Source organism: Alternaria hordeiaustralica (assembly GCF_023758085.1).
Source record: "Alternaria hordeiaustralica strain BMP 2776 chromosome Unknown scaffold_5, whole genome shotgun sequence".
NCBI classification, from domain to species: Eukaryota; Fungi; Ascomycota; class Dothideomycetes; order Pleosporales; family Pleosporaceae; genus Alternaria; species Alternaria hordeiaustralica.
Genome location: NW_026056777.1, coordinates 677,948 through 700,044, shown reverse-complemented (window position 1 = coordinate 700,044; position 22,097 = coordinate 677,948). Strand labels below are relative to the sequence as shown.

The window sequence follows — 22,097 nt, the reverse complement described above, 5'->3', positions numbered from 1 at the left end:
GTTCCACACACCACATTATACTTCGTAGATGATAAGCCCCGACATCTCCATCGACCGCACGGAGTGTGTGATGTTGAAGCCAGCGGCGCAATGTAAGCATCGTTGGATTTGGTCTAGCGTCACCGCATACCGCTATTTTTGTGTTACGTGTTGGCCATGTATGGCTGCCAACACCAGATAGGTCAGATAAGGCGCGCAAATTGATATTGTGTATCGGAGTACTAGATCGTGAAGATACCGTGCGGTGTTGGCTGACACATCGACGTGGCTGCTGCGTGGAGATGGAGACGAGCACCTGCCAGCCTATGCGGCAGCCCGAAACGCTATGTTTAGCCTCTCAACACCGTTTTACACAGGAAGTCCGACTCCAAAGCTAGACGTTAGACAAATCGTTTGAATCCTATACTTCAGAGGTTGTAGGCTTTACGAAGCTATACTGATGATCAACGTGGGGTGGGGCAAAGGATGCTGCAGTGAAGCAGGCACGACGCGATGGCCAAAGAGTCTGCGGAAATTCGCGAACAGTATGAGTATCTTTGCACAGAAGCGCGCTTAGTCGTCTATTTGGTTTGTAGGTCGACGTGCATCGTGATGGACGGTGGGATGAGGGTCGCGTCGCGTCGCGCGTCAGGGGCGGACGCATGATTACTCAGATATGACGTAATGCTCGATCCACAACGAAACTCCAACGCGTCTCTCCAGCCACCCCATCTCGAATATCTTTCACGCGACGACTCCATCCCCAGATCCTACAAAACGTTGCCGCTATTTCCATCTTGAGAATGTCCGAATGATCGAGTTGACGTAAGCGAAGTGACAATGGGTCGCACGCGTCGTCTTTTAGCACACATTTTCCGGCAGCGGGAGAGGAAGGGCATGATGCCGATGGATCACCGTTGAGAGTCTAAGCCCAGATATCTTGATGGAGGTGCTTAGAATCCTAGCTGCCTGGCCACAATCATTCCAAGGCCACCCATACGCAGGTGTGTGAGCGGAGAAGTTTCTACCTGTACTGTTCATCTTTACATGTTGTCATTCTCATTTCATGTCATTTACGGGTCGTGTCTTCAAAGTCTATCGCACTCTCTTTCGTACTCCAGCATGTCGGTCATCAGATCAAGAATAGTAGTATGGTATCTACCATCCTATAAGCTACAACTCGTCGTCTTCATTATCTCCACTACGAGGCTACCCTTCAGTCATCTCAGGGCTGCCTGAAAAGAGTAAAGACGAGATTCTCGAGCGCTGTTTTGCTTGTGGGTTCGCGGTGTATCCTAAGGCTTGACGTCAGAGACATGTGTCTGTATCTTTCCCTTCCTCTTTCACTTTCTTGAAGCTACCGCTTTTATGGCCGCTTGTGTATGGTGACTTGCTATTGTCGATGACAAGTCATAGCTTCGTGTCTCGCACTTCTTAGAATTTCTACGAGCGCTACCTCTAATTGGACGTTGCTGGATCTTTACGCCTGGAATATCCTATTTGGGTAGATCACGCTCGCACGTTTTGCTATTATGACGCATTCACCTGGACCCAGTCACGCAAAGACGTTACTGGCTCAATGAAAGTCGGTATTCAGTCGCTGCAGTCCTCCAGGTCCCTGTCGCACGCGATATCTTGGCCAAAGCGTCGCTCTCACGACCTTCTAGTCACAATACCCCGCTCAGTCGCATCACACCGCGAGTCTGACCTACTTTCTTGCAATACTACACACATTTCTTCTGTCAGACACCTCTTTTCCTGTCGACCTGTATCTTCTTGCAATGGCTACCACCAACTCTGCCCCCGTCTTCTCATCTGACGGCCCCTTGTCCCCTCATTTGGTTGAGTATCTGGAGGCCATGGAGGAACGCATTGTTTCCCGTCTACTCGCCGCGCTCCGCCCGATGTACGAGGCTGGCGCGCTGGAACAGATGCTCGCTAAGATGATACCGGTCGTCGTTGCTTCAGTTCAGGAAGCGATGCGCGCCGAGATATCACCGGCGGACAACAACACCGTAAGTCTTGCGTCGCGTGATGAACGATCACCAGACTGACGGAAAATAGACCCCTAGGTCGAGACCTCGTAAGACTTCTCGCAACCAGAGATCACGCCGCTCTGCTATTGTCGCGCGGTCACACCTCCAGCAGTACGAGAACGTTACCGGGCAACATAAAGACGTGTTCGAGGACCTTTGTACTGCCTTCAAAGTTCTGAAGCCTCACCAAACCTTCGACGAGTATTATCTGGATGTCGCGAGCAAGAAGCCTCTGCCGTCACTTTCGAAGGCTGAAGAGCGCATCCTTCTCCATGAACCCCGCGTGGTATCCATTCTTGAGTACGCCAGTAGTACTCCTTTACCAGACATCTCCAGTGACGAGGAATCCTCCGACGATTCATCCGACGACTCGTCGCTATTCTCGTCGGTCAGCAGCTACAGCACCTTCACTACGGAGGCGTCACTGTCTCCTGAGCTTGACCAAGCCATCGGCAGAGTTGAAGACTCCGCCAACTTACAAACTGATATCGACGACGACAAGAGCGCCCTTGCCGAAGTCAAAGTCTGTCATGATGCAGTATCGGCAGAGCAATCATTCACCATTGAGCCTACATGGGCCCCCCAGAGTAACGGCGGTACGGCAGATGCGCCTGTTACCGAATACACAAACGACGATGGCAACGACCAAAACAGTATAGTCCACGTTGCCGCCGCTGGTGTACATGAGACCCAGCCCACCACTCTCCAACCGACACACTCAACAGATACCACGGACCGCGATGCCAGTACTAGTGAGCTGTTAATCGTCCTTGGAGCAGCATCGCAAACCGAAGCGATGGAAGTCTGCATCCCAGAACTTACTCATTCTCGTCTGGTCGACTCTCAAAACATGCGGGCAGAGTTCAGCCAGACCATGGACGGGATAGAGTCACAGCCAGCTTCTCGCGATATCTCCAGCGTGGTACAAGACGATATGGACGATGTCCAAGTCACTAGCCGCGTGGATACCGAGGAGCAGAACATGGTTGACGCGCCCCCGCCTGAGAGCACTACTGAATCACGAGCGAGAATCAGGACCCAGGCAAACACAAGGAATCATTGGTCGAATGGCATGGTCAATTACCTGCTAGAACTAATTCCTGATCTTCACCTCGTTCTGCAACAAGCTCTTCCACAGATGGTGCTGGAGAAGCAGAAGAACCGAATTCGGGACGAGATCTTCGACTATATCCGCGAAGCAGAGTCTGCGAGAGGGCTGGCCAATGACCTCGACTTCGCCATGAAGAACAGGCTGATGACTAATGCAGAATACAACAGAGTAAAGGAATATGCCCAAAAGGTTGCTCAGAGCAATCATATTGGCACCTCCCAGACTGCTGCCAATAGTGCCGCGCAGTCAGCTAGTCTCTCCGCTCCTCCTGAGACTTCGATCAAAGACCGATTCATCCGACTACTGATCGAAGCACGCAGAAAGATGATGAACAAGAACGAGCAGAACAAACTCAACTCTGCCTCAGACACGTTTGAAGGCCAGTTCAACATCTCATTCGAGAGATCATCAGACATCGAAGTCATGATGAATTACCTCACCAAACAACCCCAACTCCAAGCTTGCGACAGCAATGGCAAGCCGATGATAGACGTCGGAAAGACCGTCGAAATTATACAAGCTCGCGTCGAAGACGTGAGTCCCCTTGGAAGCGAAGAGATTGTCTGGAGGTGTATGGAAGCTTTGGCCGCTCAGGATCTGAAGGCTGAGAATGAAGCCCTCTCTGATAAGATCAGCTGCGCTATTCGCCAGAGGCATCTTCAGGTACTCTTCGAACGTATCGCAGAAAGGAATTTTGGGTTGTACACCGCGAAGAACATTCAAGGTGGCCTGACCTGGGACGAGACGAAGGATATTGCGAAGAAGGAGGAGCGCCACTACTTTGAGCTCCACCACCACAATCGGTCGAGGCGGAACAACCTATCAACCTACCGGGAACATATGGATAACAAGATGAAGTATTGGGGCCACAGGGACAACATGAGAAATGAGATTACTCGTCGAAGGGCCGCTGAAAACGAGGCTCTGGGCCAGCCCCCTGCCACAGATCCCGTTGGTGGGGTAGAAACAGCGATTTCCTTTAAGGGAAAGCGCAGCATTGCTGACATCCCGCACGATGACAACGAGCAAGCTCAAAAGCGGATGCGAGAAGAGCCCGCTGAGCCCAGTGAAGAGCAGGAGCGTACTGCGACGAGGAAGAGGGAAGCACGAGAGTCTGCTGACTCTGAGAGCAGTGAGCGCGTAAAACGGAGTCGTGATTGAGTTCTTGGTATCAAGGCAGTATCTCTCCACGGATTTATTCTATTCTGGTTGGCCTTTCTGTTTGTAGTTCTTTCCGCGCAGTTCATAGGCATAGGACATGTCTTCGGGCGAGGACCTCCTATCTGCCTAGCTTTGTTTCCTTGCTTTTCGTGTTTGCGTTAAACTAGAAATTACCCCAGCGAATGAGAATTGGATATAGCCACAGTAACGACGTATTGTGATGCACTATGAAAGCTACCTGATCTTCTACCTCTACTCATGAGGTCCAATATACTGCTTGTAACCTTCATGTCTCCCTTCATACTGCATAAATTGTTCTAGCGACCTTTGTCATGCTCTCCCAATCGCCTGTTGGGCCAAGTCGTTACCCGCGTCTGGTCCATCGGCATCGTCATCCGCTCCCAATGGAACCTCCTTCGATCTCATATCGCATCTAATCATCTGTCACATTGTCTGCTACCGTCTTCGGAGTGCGCGATCCATCATCATCTTCTCCAGACCCATCGTCATGTCCATTCACTTCCATATGGTCTATCGTAGTCCGTCGGATCGTACGCGTCTCTGTCAGGAGTCTCGGCCGTCCAGGACCCCCTAGAGCTCAACCAAAAGTCCCTGACATGGCAAAAAATGAGTTCCTCGCTCGTGTGCGGATCAGCTAGTTCTTTGCTGGCAGTCGTCTGCGGGTCGTTGATCTGCGCTTTATGATGAAAGCGAGCTACCCTCTCACAGTAGTCTCTCGAGATGTTGCCGCTGTGCAACGGCGGGTACTCGTCATACGTGACCTTGATATCTATCACTCGCAACAAACTCTCCACGTCTTCAGCGTCGTAATCGTCGTTCGGCCGGAGATTGTGCTTAGAGTCTTGCGCCATGAGGACCAGGAACAAATACAGGGCCGATGCAAGAGTGTTCCGCTCATATGCGTCAGGCTGCGGGCCGAACATCCCATCTCTGTCATTTTCAAAATGACAGGCTGCACTCTCGAGGCCTTCCTTATAACAAATGATCATGGCGCGCCAAAGGATCGGATCGGGGATGGTCTGGCGAGGGAAGATGCGTGAAATTTCGATCATATGTTTCGCTAGGTTATAGATGGGTTGATAGCCGAGCGGCGGGGTTGCAGATACATCCCATAACACGAGTTCACGGGCATTCGTCTCTCGCACCGCCCGAGACAAGACCACGCGATCATGGTGGTGGTTGGGTAGACCGAGCCCCTCAAGCAGGTATTGAATCAGGCCGATGATGCGCGGGGTCCATGCATTCTCATCTTCCTCTCGAACATCTGGCTCAAACGCATTTGTTATTTCTGTCCATAGCACGACCAAAAACCCCTCCCTGTCATGCACGTTTAGTAGCCGGAGATTATGTCCTGACATAGTTTGATCGCGTAGTTCGGAACGCTCCCTTCGCACCTCAGCAATTTCAGATGCGGAGATTGCTCGAAATAGGACGCTTCTGCATTGCGGACATGTGCCCTTGCTGTCCGACTGTCGCAGCCACGCCTCAAGACAGACCCTGCCGAATATGTGTCCACATTCGCGAATCTGATACGGCCAGTGAGCGTTATCGAATGGTTCTCTGCAGATGCTGCATTCGGCGAGCTCGAGCCCGTGGGCAAGGAAATCGGTGCGATTGCTGGGCAAGGCCGGGGTCATTCTCGAAGAGTCTGGCGTCAGCGAAGAAGTGTGGTTGAGTCGTGTGCGGGTGCGCTCGCACCTGTGTCTTGGGAGGCAGACGGGGATTGCGAGAGGGTGGTAAGGGTTGCGAATGTGGGCTCTCTGTGAATGAGCACAATGGATTGGGGCTGGACTTGTTGATATTAGGTCATCAGCTCCGCGTGTTAACCGTCACGCGCTTCTCGCGAGGTGTGAAAGGTCATAGGGTGGATCAGCAAACACAGCAATGACGTAAAGGAATAATAGCGGTTGTTGTAAAGTTGTACTGATTGTAATATTGGAAAATCGAATGCTAGTACGCTGGAAATGATGAGAAAAACACAAGTATGTACGATACTGACTGAACGCCATGTATGCTGTGCGACCAGCCAATGATGGCGCCGAATGCGAATCGCTCGAATCCAGAGACCTAGCTGCCGGCGTGGCCTGTAGGACCTTGGGAAGTGTCTGCAAGATATTAGCATTATGTCCACAACCACTCTTCTCTCGATCAGAATACTCACAATCCATAGTGACGAAAGCACGGTCCACCTCGTTCAGGCCCTCTAGACAGTACTGCAGGGTCTCCGCAATGTCATGGCACTTCCTCAAGGGCGTCTCCTCTTTCATGAGCACATCTATCTCCACACAGACACCATCACCCGCATGGTAGCACTTGAGACTCTTGAAACCCTCGACGAGGGGCGAGAAGCGGTATGCCATATACATCATCTTGCGCTCCACACGATCGCTGGCCTGCTCACCGGTCAAACGGGTGACATTCTCGAAGCAAGTGCAAGCCCAGTCGTAGATGATGAATAGCGAAAGGCAAGCCGCGCCGAGAGGATCGAGCCACCAGACGCCGACGTGGCCTCCAATGAGCGGAAACAAGAGGGAGAGCGTGTTGAAGATAACGTCTGATTTTGTCAGTCATTGCATTCCAAGAGGTGAAGGGAATGAGCCTACCAGTCTTGCAGTCTTGGGCCAAGGCCTGTACTTGTGTTGTCTTGACCCTTGCGCATCCTACCCAAATGGTACCCTTGACGACAATTGTAGCGACCATGGCGAAAATGGCAGCTGGTGGCAATTGAGATACACTGTGGTCACCACTTGGCAAGAGCTTCTTGACCGATTCTTGCAGAATCTGGAGGAACGATATGACCATCAAGATGGAAAAGACCAGGATGCCGATTGGTTCGAGACGGCGGCGGCCGATTGGGAACTTCTTCCGCAAACCCTCCACACGCCAGCTTACGAGCTTGTTGGTAGTCCAGATGATGACGGTGCAGAGCAAGTCAAGGGCCGAATCGACGAGGGATGCGATCAAAGACAGGGAGCTGGACCAAATGGCTGCTACACCCTTGGCCGCGAGGAGAAGGATATTTACGATTACGTTGATCTGTACTATGTCAGCTTATGAAGGCTTGCTTCAATTTTGGGACCTACATTGATCGCCCATCTCGCATGCTTAGCGGACTTTGCTCGCTTGTTGCGCTCCTCCTCGGGTAGAAAAGGTTCGAGGTCCTCTCCGCTGTTACCCAATGGTCCCCGGTCTTCAGCCACGCCATCGCCATCGACGTCTCGCGGGTTCATACTATCGACGATGTCGTCGGCGAGTGAAGAAACAACCATGTCGACTTCGGCCCAGTCGTCTAGGCGCTCGTTCTGTTCCTCGTAGAATCCGCGTACCTTCTTGTTCTTGATAGATTTCAACTGAGGGTGGATGTTAGCATCTGTATGAGCAGTTCGATCGTTTGGAACATACGCTCTCATCACTCTTCCTGTAAATTTCGAGCGCTTCATGGTCGATGTTGTCGATCAACTTCTGTTTCATTTCATTGGCGCGGTTGTCTTTGACGGTTTGTTCGATCGCATCGCGAAATCTACGCTTCGGCTTGACGGGGGTAATCGCTCCATATCCGCTTTCTAGGTCGACGCGCTGGTACTTGCTGAACTGTTCGACATTGTGGCGACGGTTGACATTGCCGTTGCTGTTGTCGTGGCTGTTGAGAACGTTGCGTCTGCCTCCAACCATTTTGTATAACTTTCGGGCCTTTTAGAGGCTCTGGGGTATCGTTGTGAATGGGAGTAAGGAAGAGGATGCAGGCAAGGTTTGACAAGAGAGACAAGCATACAAGAGGGAAGACGCGACGCGCTGTCAAACCCTGGCAGCCAAGGTTCCGAGACTTGGAGGGCGCCAATGCGTAATAGCGCTGGAGTGCGCATCATAAATTGGATGCGCCATACTCGATGTGGTGGCGTCCATGCATAAGACGGAGATTCTTGGTGGTGCTTGCTCCAGCTTGCGACAAAAGGCGATGAAAGGATGCTATGACATCACTCCCCTAGCGTCGCGTGGAGGACGCGATCTCGGCACCTCCGCGTCCGCCTTCATCGCGTTGGGCGCTTGGCAGGTACCACTGCTGCACATCACCCCGCAAGGCCATGCGAGCCGTCTTTTCTTTTGGGTTAGATGCAGCTGTTCCTTCTATTCGCACCATGGAAGTTGCTCTTCGAAAAGGAATATCGATGGAGGCACATCATGAAGCGGTGCATTGACGTCACGTCAAAAACCGGATGGCCATCAACACCAACGCCGTTGAAACACGTTCCGGCCATCGAGTGTGCCGCTTAGCCGGAAGGCCCGAACCATACATTCGGTATACTTACCTGGAACAACACTCCAGTGACAGTAAAAACGACATTCGCACCATTTGACAGGAAACTTTTCTCTCTCCTATGAGTTCGATTTCCGGATAAAACCCGTATAGATCTGTCCGGCGCGGACCGACCTCGGCAGTCTTCTAGGGTCACATGACACAGCTGTCAAGCCACGACTAGGTCACGTGAGACATCCTTCATCCGCATTGGACCGTCGTCGAACGCTCCGGGTCCTGTCATCTTCTCGTCGTTGCTTTGCGATAACATCGGCACGCTACAGCATCGCCTGATGATGAAGAGGTTGCTCAGACAGCCACGGCCAAGCAGCAATAGGCCCACCGGGCCTTGAGCCGCTTTACATAAGCAAGCCCCGCAAGTAATAGGTGTCCGTATTCTCCGTATTGAGTTTAATAGGAGGGCGAAGCTCGCCAAGTGAAGCCGAGCACTTACGCGGGACGACGAATAAAACCAAACTTGTCTGCCACTACACACCAGGTGTCCTGAGTGTCAGCAACAGCCCAGCATGGCAACATCAACAGCAAACGTCGGCCGCCCAAACAACAATGCGCTACTGGCTCTCATGGCTGTGTTGGCCGCGCTCGGGTTCTATACCATGCGCATCACGACCGCGATGAACGATATTCCTGTGGGCTTTCTAGAAACAGCAGCGTCGGGCGTTTTCCCAAATGGTGTGCCTATCAAGAAGGACTACACGGGCATCCACTTGGTGGACGAAGGTCTATCTTTCCTGGTGGCTGCCTTTCTATCCGGCCCGATGCGATGGAACGAGCCATATTATTGGCAACAACTTTACTTCCTTATCCAAATCACGGCCCTTGTCACGATCAACAATGTGGAGGCGTACCGGCAGCGAAATCAAAATAGTTGGCTGAAATAGTAAGTCTGCAAATGTAGGATCTGGCGAAACCGGAGGTAGCTGACAGAATGCAGTATTTCCATCTGGGCCTTCGTCTATCAGAATGTTGGAGCAGCTTGCATCGTCACTATCTGGTGGCTACTCCTCCATCGCGTCTCGCAGCCCAAAGCCTACTTTGAGAGCGGACGCACTGTCCCGTTGCCTTACGCGCGCGTGATCCTACCGGGCGTTTTCCTCTTCTACGTTGTCCCAACGGTCGCATTGTTCCTTCCCGACCAAAGCGCAGACAGGATGCAAAAGCTCCTAGCATTCTGGCAATTCACACCAATCCTTACCGGCATCCCCATGTGGCTCGTCTCCCTCTCTGGTACCTCGACCACCGTTACCGCGAGCAATCGGAATGCGGATGTTCGACACCTCAAAGTCCTCTACGCTCTCCTCTTCGTTCTTTGTGTGGCAACTCATTGGTACGCCATCCGCGGCATTTCCCTATCGACAGACCCTGATGTTACGTACGCCCGCGTCTTCTTACCTAGCACCTATACCTGGAAGAGGAACGCTGATTGGGGTTTGCTGTTCATCTTCCAATGGGATTGGCTCATCATTGGATTAATGTACATCATCCCGTCTTGGGTCGCTGTCTGCGATGTGCAGCGGATGAGGAACGGAGAGGCTACGCTCGAAAATCTCTTTGAGAGCTTTCTTGTCATTGCGGCCCTGACCGGTGGTGGTGGTCCGGGCGCGACGCTTGCCGCTGTCTGGTTCTGGCGAGAGGCTGCACTGGCGGAGATTGAGATTGCATCGGGGGCGAAGAAGGTGCAGTAATTGCGGAAATCGAAAGAAAGTTGCTAGGAGATCAAGACGCATTACCGATTGTGGACCACTGGTGACGAAGAGCAGAGTAACCATCAAGCCTATAGCTATCGAGAGTTCGAACCAGCATCCCAACTACCTGTATTACCTATGCCAATATTGGCTGCTATTTATTCGTCTAATGCCCTCCTATCATATCCATAACCCCAAACCCCCCTCCTGCCAATCTCATTGTCCTCAACAACAGTGCCTTCTACGATTGTTCGTCTAAGTTCAGCGCTAACAACGCGGCTTCTAGCTCGTCCGGGGACTCAAACGCTCCCGTTTGCACCAAGTCCCTCCAGCTTTCAACCCTATCAACGATAGCAAGCAACCGTTCGTCTGACACTTGTACATCTGAAGGGGTTACAGGTGCGACGTCTTGTTGCAGCATGGTGTACAGTTGCTGCAATAGTGATGGATGCTCGTTCCCGTTGTTGGTTTCCTGTACAAAGTCACGAACAAGTCCGTTCACAATCTTTGACACATGGCCTTGTGTCTGGGCTACTTGTGTTGTCGACATACGTGGTAAAATATCTTCAAGTAGAACTTGTGCTATCTCTCCAAGCGCAGTCGTGAGTCGGCCTATGATTCGAGAGATATCGTCGGGTGAGAGTGGTGTAGACATCGCGTTGGTCGATGACATGGTAGATGATAGTTGGTGGTGACCATGATGTGTTCTTATATATCCGTATGAAAGACTTTTGTTTGCTTCACAAAGCGATTCAAGGGATGAGTGGAAGGTTCTTATGATTAGGTACAAATTTCCTCACACCCTCAGCATGTGATTAGTAGAGTGGGGTCTGCTGACAGGATAGTAACTAATATTCTTAGAAATAAGGGTACTCACCCAGGTGCTTTCGATCCCAAACATCCAAGCTAAACACTCGCAAAACTTTGACGAAATGTTTTCATCGTTGATACACCTCATGGTCGTGACAGTAGCGTGGAGTACGTTTCCTTCACATCCCTTAACAGCGGTGAATCCAGGACCTTCTCCCAGTCTTCATTGAGAACATTCTGCAAAGTAACAGCGCCAATATCAACGAGTGACTTCGTCTCTTCCTGACCAGACCATGCAATTCTAGTCGGCCAGAATGCAATGTGAACTGCCCAATGCACCACCATCCTCGTTAGCCACGCTTTGCCGAGCACCTCTGTATGCCCACGAGCTGCAATATATGCATTCAAGAACACGCCGAGCAGCCCTCTACCGCCTCGAAAGCGATCAAGAAGGAATGCCTCGGCAGCGAACTGACCAACATCCGTTGCGCTAGTGCCGCGACGCACCATCTCCCAGTCCACGATGGTCAGCTCAACTGGCCGCAACTCAGCGTCATGGACGAGGATATTCCCAGGCCAGAAGTCGCCATGGCAGATGCACTCGTCGTCTGTTTCGAGTAGACTGCCGAACTTTTCGTTGACGAGAACAGCGAGCTGGGGGTCGTGACCGAACTGCGTCAACGCTGTGTGCAGGTCGTTGTAAGAGTATCGGTATACGTTGACAGCAATGGGGTTGTTGTTGCTGTCCTGTTCTTCGTGCGATGAAGCTAGCGAGAAGTTCTTTGCTGATACATGCAGTGCAGCGAGCCATCTGGCAAGCTGCTCTCCAATCGACGACATATTGAGCTTCGGGTCCGTATAAGCGTCCTTCAGATTACGACGCCCGCCATCCTCGATCTGGAGCAGCTTTTCTGATTGGTCGTAGGTCAAAAACCTTGCCGCGTGTACGTTCGAACCGGTAAGGCTCGTGGGCAGAGGGCTCTCGGTGGAAGATAATGCTTCTAGGATCCGAACCTCATAATCCATGCGGGCTGGATCGAGCGCAAAGTCCTTGTTGAATCTCAGGACAGGCTCTGCATGTTTGAAGATGCTCGTGGAGCCGTCGTGCTTCGTGACGCGGAAGACGTAATTTGCATTGCCTCCTGAGAGAAGCTGCACGCTAGCTGCTGGGAATCGGTTCGCTTCGAGGTATTGCTGGAGACCTTTCTCATCCGTAAGATCGTAGGCACTCATGCTGGTAAGCTGATATTGCTACACTGTGTTGACCGACGTATGTGGTGCGGAACCTTGGAAGCCTGAGAGGTGGCTGGGAAGTACGATGAGGCAGCCACGGCGCCTTTTGTACATCATCGCTGTACGGTATTCCGATGTTGGCAATCATTATGGGAGTGCAAACCTGCGAGACCATACGCAGTAGCGAGATGATACAAAATGAGTCATTTTGCAAGAGCTGTCCAGTGAAGGACCTCCGGGGCATCGACGGGCCGGATGCACGAAAGTGGGGAGTTGCGGGCTAGGCCGAGAACAGGCTAGCCTCTGTTCGCCGCTGCTTCCACTTGAGGCATCCATTTTACCCCGCTTGAGACAATACATCCATCAAAGTTGCACCCATTGTTACTACAGAAGCGCACAGGGAAGAACATCCGCTATCTCAGCTGATTCCGTTTTACTTATTCTGGCTTCTCTTTTTGCTGCGCTTGCTTAGATTGTGCACCGTCTTCCACTCACCAGTCGCTCGACCTGCGAGCGCTTCTGCGCGATGGAGACGCTCTATCCGACGCGTTTATCGAATGGTCAGATGCGCCTGCTACACATACTGCCCTCTCAAACCCCCGAGTCCCCAATCTTATGCGAGCTTCGCCAGTACGAGGTCGACGATAATCCCGCATATGAAGCACTCTCCTACTGCTGGGGCGACTCAAACGACCGACGTGAGATTCTCTGCAACGGTACAACGCACCTAGTCACCGCGAGCCTCTACAATGCACTTGTGAGGCTGCGGCTGACAAGCGAGGTGCGGATTGTCTGGGCAGATGCACTGTGCATCGCTCAGTCTGACGATGAAGAGAAGAGTTCGCAGGTCCGTCGCATGGATTCAACGTATCTTCGCGCCAAACGCGTCGTTGTTTGGCTTGGCCCCGTCGAGGATGAGCATACCTCAAACGTCAGGCGTCTTTTCGAATCTTTGGAATTGGTCGATGGTGATCCAACGGATTACGATTCCAATTGGCGCTTACCAGACGCAGGCGCAGCTTTCGCCGCTTCCGTACCATGGCATTCACTGCAAGCCTTTTTTTCTAATCCTTGGTTTCGTCGCATGTGGTGTATACAAGAGTTCAGATTAGCAGCTGATTTGGTATACTACTGGGGAACCGAAGAACTCTCCAAGTATACTGCAGTACGTCTAGCGAGCTGGCAGATGAATCATAGTCGACATTCAGGACCGGTCTTCATTACAACCTCCGTGACTTATGCCTGGAAAATGAACGGTCCACTGTCGTCGGACAAATGTCGTCTTTTACAAGCTCTCAGCACTTACAGGCGTTGGCATGCTACGGACCCTCGAGACAAGGTATATGGTATACTTGGGCTGAGAGAGCTAGGCGACGAAAGGACCATTATTCCCATTGATTACGAAAAGTCTATCGCAGAGGTTTTCCACGACGCTGCCACAGCAATTATTAGATGGACTAGCGATCTTGCAATCTTTGGCCACGTCTACCATGATGTGGACTACGACGGCCATCCAGAATACGAGTCTTGGGTTCCTCAATGGAATCAGTGGCAGTCTGTATCACATGATCAGATGATGGGTGGGCTGTCCCCTACGTCCAGCGCATACGGAACATGTGAGTTTACTGCGCCGAACGAGGGTATCACACAGCCACGTAGCCGGCAACTTGTGGTATGCGGTTCAGTATATGGAACTGTTTCCTGCGCAATCATAGTGCAAAAAAGGTTTTCAGACCTCAGCTATGTGGGTCGACTTGAAAGTACGAAGCTTATTCTGGAATACCCGGTCGATATACTTCTCGACTACTGGCGGCAGGAGGTATCCGAAGAAGCCCCAACGGGCAGAGATCTGAGTCCCGCCATGATCTCTATGGCACGGACATTGACTGGAGGACAGGTCAGATACCAATTTAGTTACTACGAAGCGAGCGAAGAAGCCGTGTCGGAATATTTACAGAGTTTCTTGGATTGGATCAGATTGCTATATGTACTTTCCAAACATGTAAGAGAAGATGGCACAATCAAGTACGATTTTTGTCAAGCTGGAACTGGTTGGAAAGTTTTTGGAGCTCTTGTGTCCCGCTTCTTCCATAAATGGGCATTGTTTCGTACCAAGGACGGATCTTATGGCCTCGGACCTGTCTGTCTACGAGAAGGAGATCTTATCGTGGCCCTAGAAGGAGCATATACGCCAGTTGCGCTACGACCACGGGGCGAGAACTATCTTCTCTTAGGCCAAGTGTACAAGGACGAGATCATGAATGGAGAATTGATCGAAGAGATGGAGAAAGGAATCCGGAAACGACAGCAGTTTTGTCTCGTCTAATCTACGAGGATGCAAGCAAAGATCGCAAAACAAGGATTACCATCGCCGCCCTCATCAATGCTTCCGCAAATACAAAACCGCCCACCCCAACAACCTATAAACCACAACAATAACCAGCAAATACCCCACATACTTCCCCGTATGCCCCATCCCAAACCCATAAACCGCCAACACCGCCTTCCCATCCACCAAACACTGATCCTGCAACGCACTCGGATACATACACTGACACCCCCCGTCCTCCAACCTCTCACACTCATAACTCCTCTTCCCAAACTCATTCACCATCATGCCCCTAAAGACATACGCCTGATAATCAATATAGTGAAAAACATACCTCCAAAACACATTGAGCGTATCCGGCTGCACCATAAACCCATTCACACACATCCAAAGGCCATTCGCAAACGCCGTCGCCGCCAGCGCAACAACAAAAATGGGTATGAGCGAAGAGAGGAGAACGACTAGAGACTCCGCGGCGAGTAAATCCAGAAACAACCACAGCACCCACATCCAGAAGCCGTCGGCGCCGGGCCGGAAATTGCCTAACCAGTAACTCACCACGCTGAACAGTATGGTAATGAGAAAGAGGTACGGCACGCCCACGACAAAGTTACTCAGCATAAACGCCGTGGGACCGTATAGTCCATTCGCGCGCTCTTTGCTGTAGATGGCGAGGTCTTCGAGGTACGCGGGGATGTAGGCGACGGCCATGAAGGACATGAAGGCGCCGCCGAAGAAGATGGCGTTGGTAAAGGCTTGGATGTTGGATTGAGTTGGAGAGAGGCGCAGCCAGACTGTGCCCATCATGATGGCGAGGCCGAGGTACATGGCTATGCGGATGCCGTAGGCGACGATGTCGCGGTGGGATTTCAGGAAGGAGCGGTGGGTTAGGGTTAGGGTGGTGTGGAGGGGGGAGGCGTGGGTTTTGGTGGAGGCTGGAGAGGATGTGATGGGGGTAGATGAAGCTGTTTCGGCGGCGGCACGGATGTTGGCGGTCAGGGATGCTGCGGCGGGGGAGGTAGCCCAGGAGGTGTGGAGGTGGGTAAGGCGTTGCTGGGCGGTGGTGCTGTCTTGTGAGAAATCTGTGTTGATGAGGTCGATGACGAATTCGGCTGGGTTCGTGTAGAGTGGCATCTACATACAGGGTGACATGTCAGCTCCTCTCTCACAAAAATACTAGATGGGCGTTGTCAAGAACAAAAGGACGTACCTCATACCCCAACCCCCCAAACCAGCCCTTCACCCCCTCAACCCCGCCATTAAAAACAACCTTCCCCCCGCTCAAAAGCATCAACCTATCAAACAACCTCCACGTCGCCGTCGACGGCTGATGGATACTCGCCACCACCAAAATCCTATACTTCTTCGCTATGTCTCTCACAAACTTGATGACTTCGTAGCTCGCCGCCGAATCCAGGCCACTGGTCGGTTCATCCAAGAAAAGGATTCTGGGGCTAGTGATGAGTTGGCTGGCGACGCTGACGCGTCGTTTCTGGCCGCCGGACACGCCTTTGCGGATCGGGGTGCCGATTAGCGTGTTGGATTGGGGGGTTAGGCCGAAGGAGGTGAGGAGGGAGGTTATGAGGGTTTTGCGGGAGGAGGCGGATATGGAACTAGGGGTGGTGAGTTAGAATGCTTTGGGATAGGGAGGGGTCATGTCGATTACCTTGGGAGGGCAAGCTGAGCAGCGAAGTAGAGAGTTTCGCGGACGGTGAGGGAACCGATTAGGGCGTCTTCTTGCTCGACGTAGCTGCTTAGTTTGCGGAAGGAGGATAGGGTTGTTGGCGCGCCGTTGACTCGAAGTGTTTGTTGGATGGTGGCTTTGGGTATGGCGGCGCGATGAGCGAGGATGTTGAGAAGAGTCGTTTTACCGGAGCCACTGTGTGATCTTCCGTTAGATATCTGTGTGTAAGGTTGATGTGTTCTGAACGTACCTTGGACCCATCAATGCCATCATCTCTCCGGCTTCGATCATGCCGCTCACGTTGGATAGGAGATCGATTGGCTGTTTAGACGTCCTATCTTTGACCGTGACGGTGATGTCTTCCCAGCTGAAGCTTTTGACTTCATCGTTGGTTAGATGCGCATAGTCAGTGCCTGAAGCAGCCTTCTCAACGTCCTCCGCAGTACTAGCCGAAGACATGACTGAACTCGTGAACCTGATCAATGCTTCGTGATACCTTCGTTTCGGGTGGGAAGCTAAGTGAAGGTACACTTATTGCGCACGAAATCCGTAAGAGCTAGCCAAGTACAATCCAACAAAGAAAGGGCAGCCCGCAAGCATATAACATGCGTCCCATCCCCGATACACTCACGCCCCCAAACCCCGACAACCCACAGCCCGCTGCGAAGACCCCGACGGTCCGATATCACAGACTGTCATCGGCGACAACAATCAATCCAGGTCACCGCAAGGGGTGGCCTGAAATCTGCGATATGCGGCGCTGAGATCTGCCACCTCACATGCATGCACACCTCATTCCGGAAACACCCTTACACCATCTCAAGATGAGATCAGCATAATCCTGTGGCTGAACGCTGTCTTCCAACGGGTATCTGCACGCCCGTATCGAACGGCTCGAAGCGAGTGTGGGTGATGAAAGCGTGGCGTGCAGGAGCGAGATAGATGGTATGTGGGTGTTGTGATTGTTACTGGCTCGTACACAATTGGGATGCAGGATGCAGTATGTTTGAGTATTAGACGCCGTATTCGGGGTCTTATTGGAAGGTCTCCTTGCAGTGCGGTGCGGCGTGGCTTCATGCCTACCTACTCCAGTTCCTTCCTGTGACAATGGAATCGGCGCAGCACTCACACATGCGACGTTACACTCTCTTGCAGAACAGCTCTGCAAGCCCGTACACCGATCCCGATAACGAAGCGGTGAAAGCCTTCCACAAAACCATCATACCACATCATGTCAGCAAAACGCGCTGTTCCGCGGCGTAGCTGAAGCCCTATCACTGGGCCAGCCTTATGAGCAGTTCGGCGACGTCGCACGAGGCGGCGTCCGTGCGCGTACAACGTCGCCGAAGATGACAGGGGCGTAGATCTAAGCGACTCAGCGGGCTTGCAGGACCCCAGGCGCATCTTTTTGTACTCGCGCTCCTGATGATTCGACTGGAACGATTTGGAGTGGGTACGGCCCCGGACGCCGTCTTGGCTATGTAGGTATGCTGCTGCACGCGTTCCCAAAACGTGCTGACATGCTGCATGTCAGATCTATTGCTGTGCCGGGGCTAAAGATAAATGTCATGTTAAATTCGCCACTATAGCTAAGGTGATGCTACAGCTACAACAGCCTTTCTTGGCAGGAATGGTACAGAAGAACTCGAAGCCGCGCATATCTAATACATAAACTCGCTAATCTCCAACAACTGCGCATCCAATGCCCTCTTCGCCTGCACACTAGCCTCCCTATTCTCTGCATTCAACTTCTCTTCATACGTCATCTGCAACAACCTCTTCACTTCCTCTTCACCAAACACGTCGCCGGGAACACCAAAGCCTTTACCATAGTCTTTGGCCCGAGCGATAATCGCGTCTGGGCCTGCGGTGAAGAGATCGAAGAAGAGGGCTGCGTAGGGTAGGGTGGCGCCGTCTTCGATGTTCTTGAGGTTCTGCTGCAGGACGAGGATGTTGAGTTGCATGAGCGCGCAGCCGTTGGTGTTCATGCGTGTGATTTTGGAGGTGCAGAGGTTGAGGAGGTAGGTGTCCATTAGAGTTGCGAGGCCGCGTGTGATGTGCACGTATGAGGCGGTGGGTATGTAGGTTGATACTTCGGTGTCGAAGGAGACGAGCGTGGCGTTTAGAGCTAGGATGGCGGGGTCGGGGTCGCTGAGTAGAGTGTCGATGTAGATGTTGGGCTGGATGCTTGCGTTGAGCGAGTACAGGATTGTTGATCGGATGGAGAGGTGCAGGGTGCGAAGTACGCGTGTGCTGAGGGCTTGGTAGGTTCCTACTACTGCGTCGAAGATACTGCTCGTTGATTAGTAGGACACGGCTTTTATGGATATCGAGACACTTACGCGGCTGTATCTGCGCTCAATGGGAGGTAAATATGAGCGCTCTGTGGTCTGGGATCGGCAGAGGAGAGTTGCGTCCATCGTCTGTTGTGCCTCTGGCCACTCGACTCAGCGTTGATCGGGTCAGAGGCACGATCACTGATATGCCGAAGTTGGGCGGTCTTGGTGGCCAGCCACTTCATGCTGGTGTACAGCAAACATAAGCTGACGATACTCTTCTTGTCCTGTATCATGTCTGCTTGATCTAGAGGCTCATCGGCTTCGACTGCTTCGATCAAAAGCGCAACTTCACTCTCGACGGCCTTGTTCAAGCTCTCTTGGTCGGACGAGTCTATTCGCACCAGATGGGCGATGAGGTCTTCCATTGCTTCGGACTCTGACCATACGGCAGGAGCCTTCATAAGACGACCACTTGCTGTAGCCTGTGATCGACTGACAAGGGCTTTATACCAGCCGGTGCACTTCTGAGCGTATGTGTCCATTTGATTGACGATGAGTTGGGAGAACGCTTGGTCATGGGGAAGGTTATCCAACATCTTGCAGAAAGCTGTGATGAGTGTGAAGAATTGCGCAGTACCCTGCTGAGTTAGCATGAGGAGCATATGACGAATGGAGAACGTACCTTGAAAATGGGCTTCTTTGAGTGTTTCGACCATTGAGTGTCCTCATTGAATGAGTCAACCTCGATGAAGGTCTGAGAACATAACTCGATAAGGGTCTCATCGAGCTGCGGATGGAAGACGTTGACGAGAAAATCGTCCAAGAATGAGGTCAAAGTGCTCATGCTAATGTCGGCGTTTGAGGGTACAACCTCCTTCAACCGGTTCAGGAAGTCTAATGATGGCGGTAATAGTATGCCCATGTTGAACACACTAGGCTCAACGAGCAATTTATGCCCAGTCGCACTGCCATCGAGATTGGTAGCCGTGTTGGTGTTGACATCCTCTGGTCTCTTCGAGTCAGATACAAGTCCGGGCACAGACGTCTTCAGGATGACCTCAAGATCGTCTCGCTCTTTGGAGAGCTCAGATGCTTTTGTATCGACGTCGGATAGCTTGAACATGCGCTTGCTCCGGTCCCGAGGAGCGCGAGAGAATGCGCTGCCGGTAGATGCCTGGCCCTGACCGCCTCTGTAAGACGCTTCGCCATCCGTAGCAAGATAGTCGTGAAGCAGTGACCGCATCTAGATTCTGTCAGCCGAGCAGCATGTGCAGTACTGCAGATAACCAACCTCGCTTTGATAGAGCTTCCACAACTCTTTGAAGCCGCGGGTCAACGTCGCACTTGATGCCCCTCGGTTTTCCCGACGGACGATGCCGGCCACAACATCGTGCACAACCCGGTGGCTTTCCGCAATCGCTTCGAATCGTGCATAAAGGGTCCACATCAAGTCGTTCAACAAAGTTGTTCGAACATCCTCATTTTCTACTTCAGTCTTTGCCTTGCCTTTCTTCTTGGCGGAGTAAGCTCGCAGTATGCTCGGGTGCCGTTGCGCGACCTCGTTGTTAGACTTGTCGACAACCTTGAAGAGCTCGACCGGTAGGCGTTGCTCGATGGTGTCTACTGCCATGTCTAGGCGGCTCATCTTGTTCAGTGCTTCCATGACCAGCCGTATGTACTGAAAGGTGTCTGTTTCGGGGTTGTGGGTGGAGTCATCGGTCATCTAGAAGTGTTAGTAGGGTGCGTGATTGGTATGGGCCTACATACTGGTTCGGAGGTATCAAGACCATCAAGGAAGTAGTAAAGCAACCGACCCCTCGCGTCAGTCTGGGCACGCTGAGACAGGTCACCCTTGACTTGGTTCTGAGCATACTCCTTCCACCTGTCTTCGCAGTAGGGCGATTTGAGGTAGAGATGGCTGTGGAGTTCTTCGATCAAGATGTCGGTCAGAGACACTTCCTGGTTGCTGAGGTATGTGCGCAAGTCTGATAGGGCGCCAATCTTCTCCATCTCAGTCTTCCGTATCATGCGTAGCGCGTCTTGTAGTATGTCTACTGCTGTCAAGAAACGCTTCTCCGATATGCGAGCCTCCAGCCGCTCGGGCACGAGCTGTAGTTTCTCAATCGTGTCGAGCATCTGTAGCATCTCATCGTAGTTTTGGGATGTGGTCGCAAACTCTCTGAGCTCTGGCTTGGCTGTAGAGAGGGATGATTTGGCCGCGACAAGCGAGCCTTTGAGGGTCCTGACACGGTGTTGGGAGCTTTGCAGGCTGGACTGGATCTGATGGAAGGTACCGATGGAACTGTTGAAACCCTGGTGGTGCTCGTTGACGATGCCTTTGAGCGCATTCTGCAGCTGGTCGTGTGTCTGCTGGAACTGACCAGCTTGGCTTGCCAGACCGAGCGAACTTGAGTCCATAAGCTTCAAGGCGACTTCGATGGGCACGCATTGGTCTTTGGTCATGAAGTCCCAGTTCTGCCGTATATATTGGAGGACTTCCTCGATGGCCTGGCTGCCCTGTCCGTTGTTTGCGTTCCTGGGGCGGCTCCCATTCTGGCGCTCTCCGCTGCGTCGCTTCGCCTGGCTGCGCTCGATGCTGGTGGGCCGTGTGACCTGGCGAGGGCTCTCGTCACGCCCTGCAAACCCGCCTCCCCCATAGCCACCCGCCCTGCGCTCTCGGTCGCCGCTGGGCCTCCTCTCCATCTCGTCTTCTTGGGCAAGGCCACCGTAGCCACCGGGTCGTCGGGGTCGCTCGCGCTCATTGCTCGGTCGGGGTGGGTAGTCGTCCTGCTGCGCGCTCATGCCGCCGTATCCGCCTGGTCTTCGCGCTCGCTCGCCGCTCGGTCGGCCGTCGTAGCTGCCGTCGCCGCCGCCGTATCCATTATATCCTCCTCCGTTGTAGCTGCCGTTACCGTTGGCATAGCCTCCATTGGGTCCCGCCCGCGAGTAGCCCGGATTGCGCGACATGGTGCACTCAGGCGTCGCGCAGTGTTGTGTTCGGTGCGTGGCTTATTTGGGCATGCATGGTGCGCAACAGTGAGGATTGCGCGTCATTGGGTGTCCATGTGGTGCATGTGTACTGTTGCGGGGAGCTCGGGGGTGTTGGAGCAGCAGCAGGGATCACCAACGCGAGTCTACTATGAGAGCAAGGCCGAACATGAACATGAAGCATGATACTGTGGGGGTAAAATTACATTGCACTTTGCAGGTTCCCAAAAACATATTATATATAGTCATGCAAAAAAACTTGAAGAAAATTCCAAGTTATCTTGTCTGCGCCGTCACGCCTCATGGACGCGCCAAGACATTGATTCCGCACGTTTCGCCGTTCCGCGCTCCCTGGAAGCTCTCACTCGCGATTCTTTATCCAACCACCAACGGAGGCAGTCTTCAGCCTCGCGCCTTTACCTCTCTGCCCTGCCCACCTGCTATGTCGCGCTGATCCCGTCTCACC

General features: G+C 52.5%; 6 protein-coding genes across 6 annotated transcripts; 2 read left to right on the top strand and 4 right to left on the bottom strand.

Moving 5' to 3' along the window:
- Positions 1 to 1,760: 1,760 nt before the first annotated feature.
- On the top strand, positions 1,761 to 4,287 carry J4E84_003561 (uncharacterized protein; the record flags this gene model as incomplete). The annotated part of the gene is made up of 2 exons (XM_049386173.1): positions 1,761 to 1,994; positions 2,044 to 4,287. 2 exons carry the CDS (start codon positions 1,761 to 1,763, stop codon positions 4,285 to 4,287), a joined length of 2,478 nt encoding a protein of 825 aa, XP_049246022.1.
- A 2,088-nt stretch (positions 4,288 to 6,375) lies between these two features.
- Positions 6,376 to 7,980, bottom strand: J4E84_003560 (uncharacterized protein; the record flags this gene model as incomplete). The annotated part of the gene is made up of 5 exons (XM_049386172.1): positions 6,376 to 6,413; positions 6,470 to 6,862; positions 6,912 to 7,344; positions 7,392 to 7,658; positions 7,711 to 7,980. 5 exons carry the CDS (start codon positions 7,978 to 7,980, stop codon positions 6,376 to 6,378), a joined length of 1,401 nt encoding a protein of 466 aa, XP_049246021.1.
- Positions 7,981 to 9,129: 1,149 nt separating this feature from the next.
- Positions 9,130 to 10,308, top strand: J4E84_003559 (uncharacterized protein; the record flags this gene model as incomplete). The annotated part of the gene is made up of 2 exons (XM_049386171.1): positions 9,130 to 9,467; positions 9,558 to 10,308. The coding sequence occupies 2 exons, from the start codon at positions 9,130 to 9,132 to the stop codon at positions 10,306 to 10,308; spliced, it is 1,089 nt and encodes a 362-aa protein (XP_049246020.1).
- A 954-nt stretch (positions 10,309 to 11,262) lies between these two features.
- J4E84_003558 (uncharacterized protein) lies at positions 11,263 to 12,351 on the bottom strand (the record flags this gene model as incomplete). The annotated part of the gene is made up of 1 exon (XM_049386170.1): positions 11,263 to 12,351. One exon carries the CDS (start codon positions 12,349 to 12,351, stop codon positions 11,263 to 11,265), a length of 1,089 nt encoding a protein of 362 aa, XP_049246019.1.
- Positions 12,352 to 14,673: 2,322 nt separating this feature from the next.
- On the bottom strand, positions 14,674 to 16,823 carry J4E84_003557 (uncharacterized protein; the record flags this gene model as incomplete). The annotated part of the gene is made up of 5 exons (XM_049386169.1): positions 14,674 to 14,737; positions 15,189 to 15,814; positions 15,891 to 16,293; positions 16,347 to 16,559; positions 16,615 to 16,823. The coding sequence occupies 5 exons, from the start codon at positions 16,821 to 16,823 to the stop codon at positions 14,674 to 14,676; spliced, it is 1,515 nt and encodes a 504-aa protein (XP_049246018.1).
- A 1,202-nt stretch (positions 16,824 to 18,025) lies between these two features.
- Positions 18,026 to 21,610, bottom strand: J4E84_003556 (uncharacterized protein; the record flags this gene model as incomplete). Its single annotated transcript, XM_049386168.1, has 5 exons — positions 18,026 to 18,656; positions 18,707 to 19,281; positions 19,326 to 19,886; positions 19,935 to 20,366; positions 20,411 to 21,610. 5 exons carry the CDS (start codon positions 21,608 to 21,610, stop codon positions 18,026 to 18,028), a joined length of 3,399 nt encoding a protein of 1,132 aa, XP_049246017.1.
- Between the last annotated feature and the right edge of the window lie 487 nt (positions 21,611 to 22,097).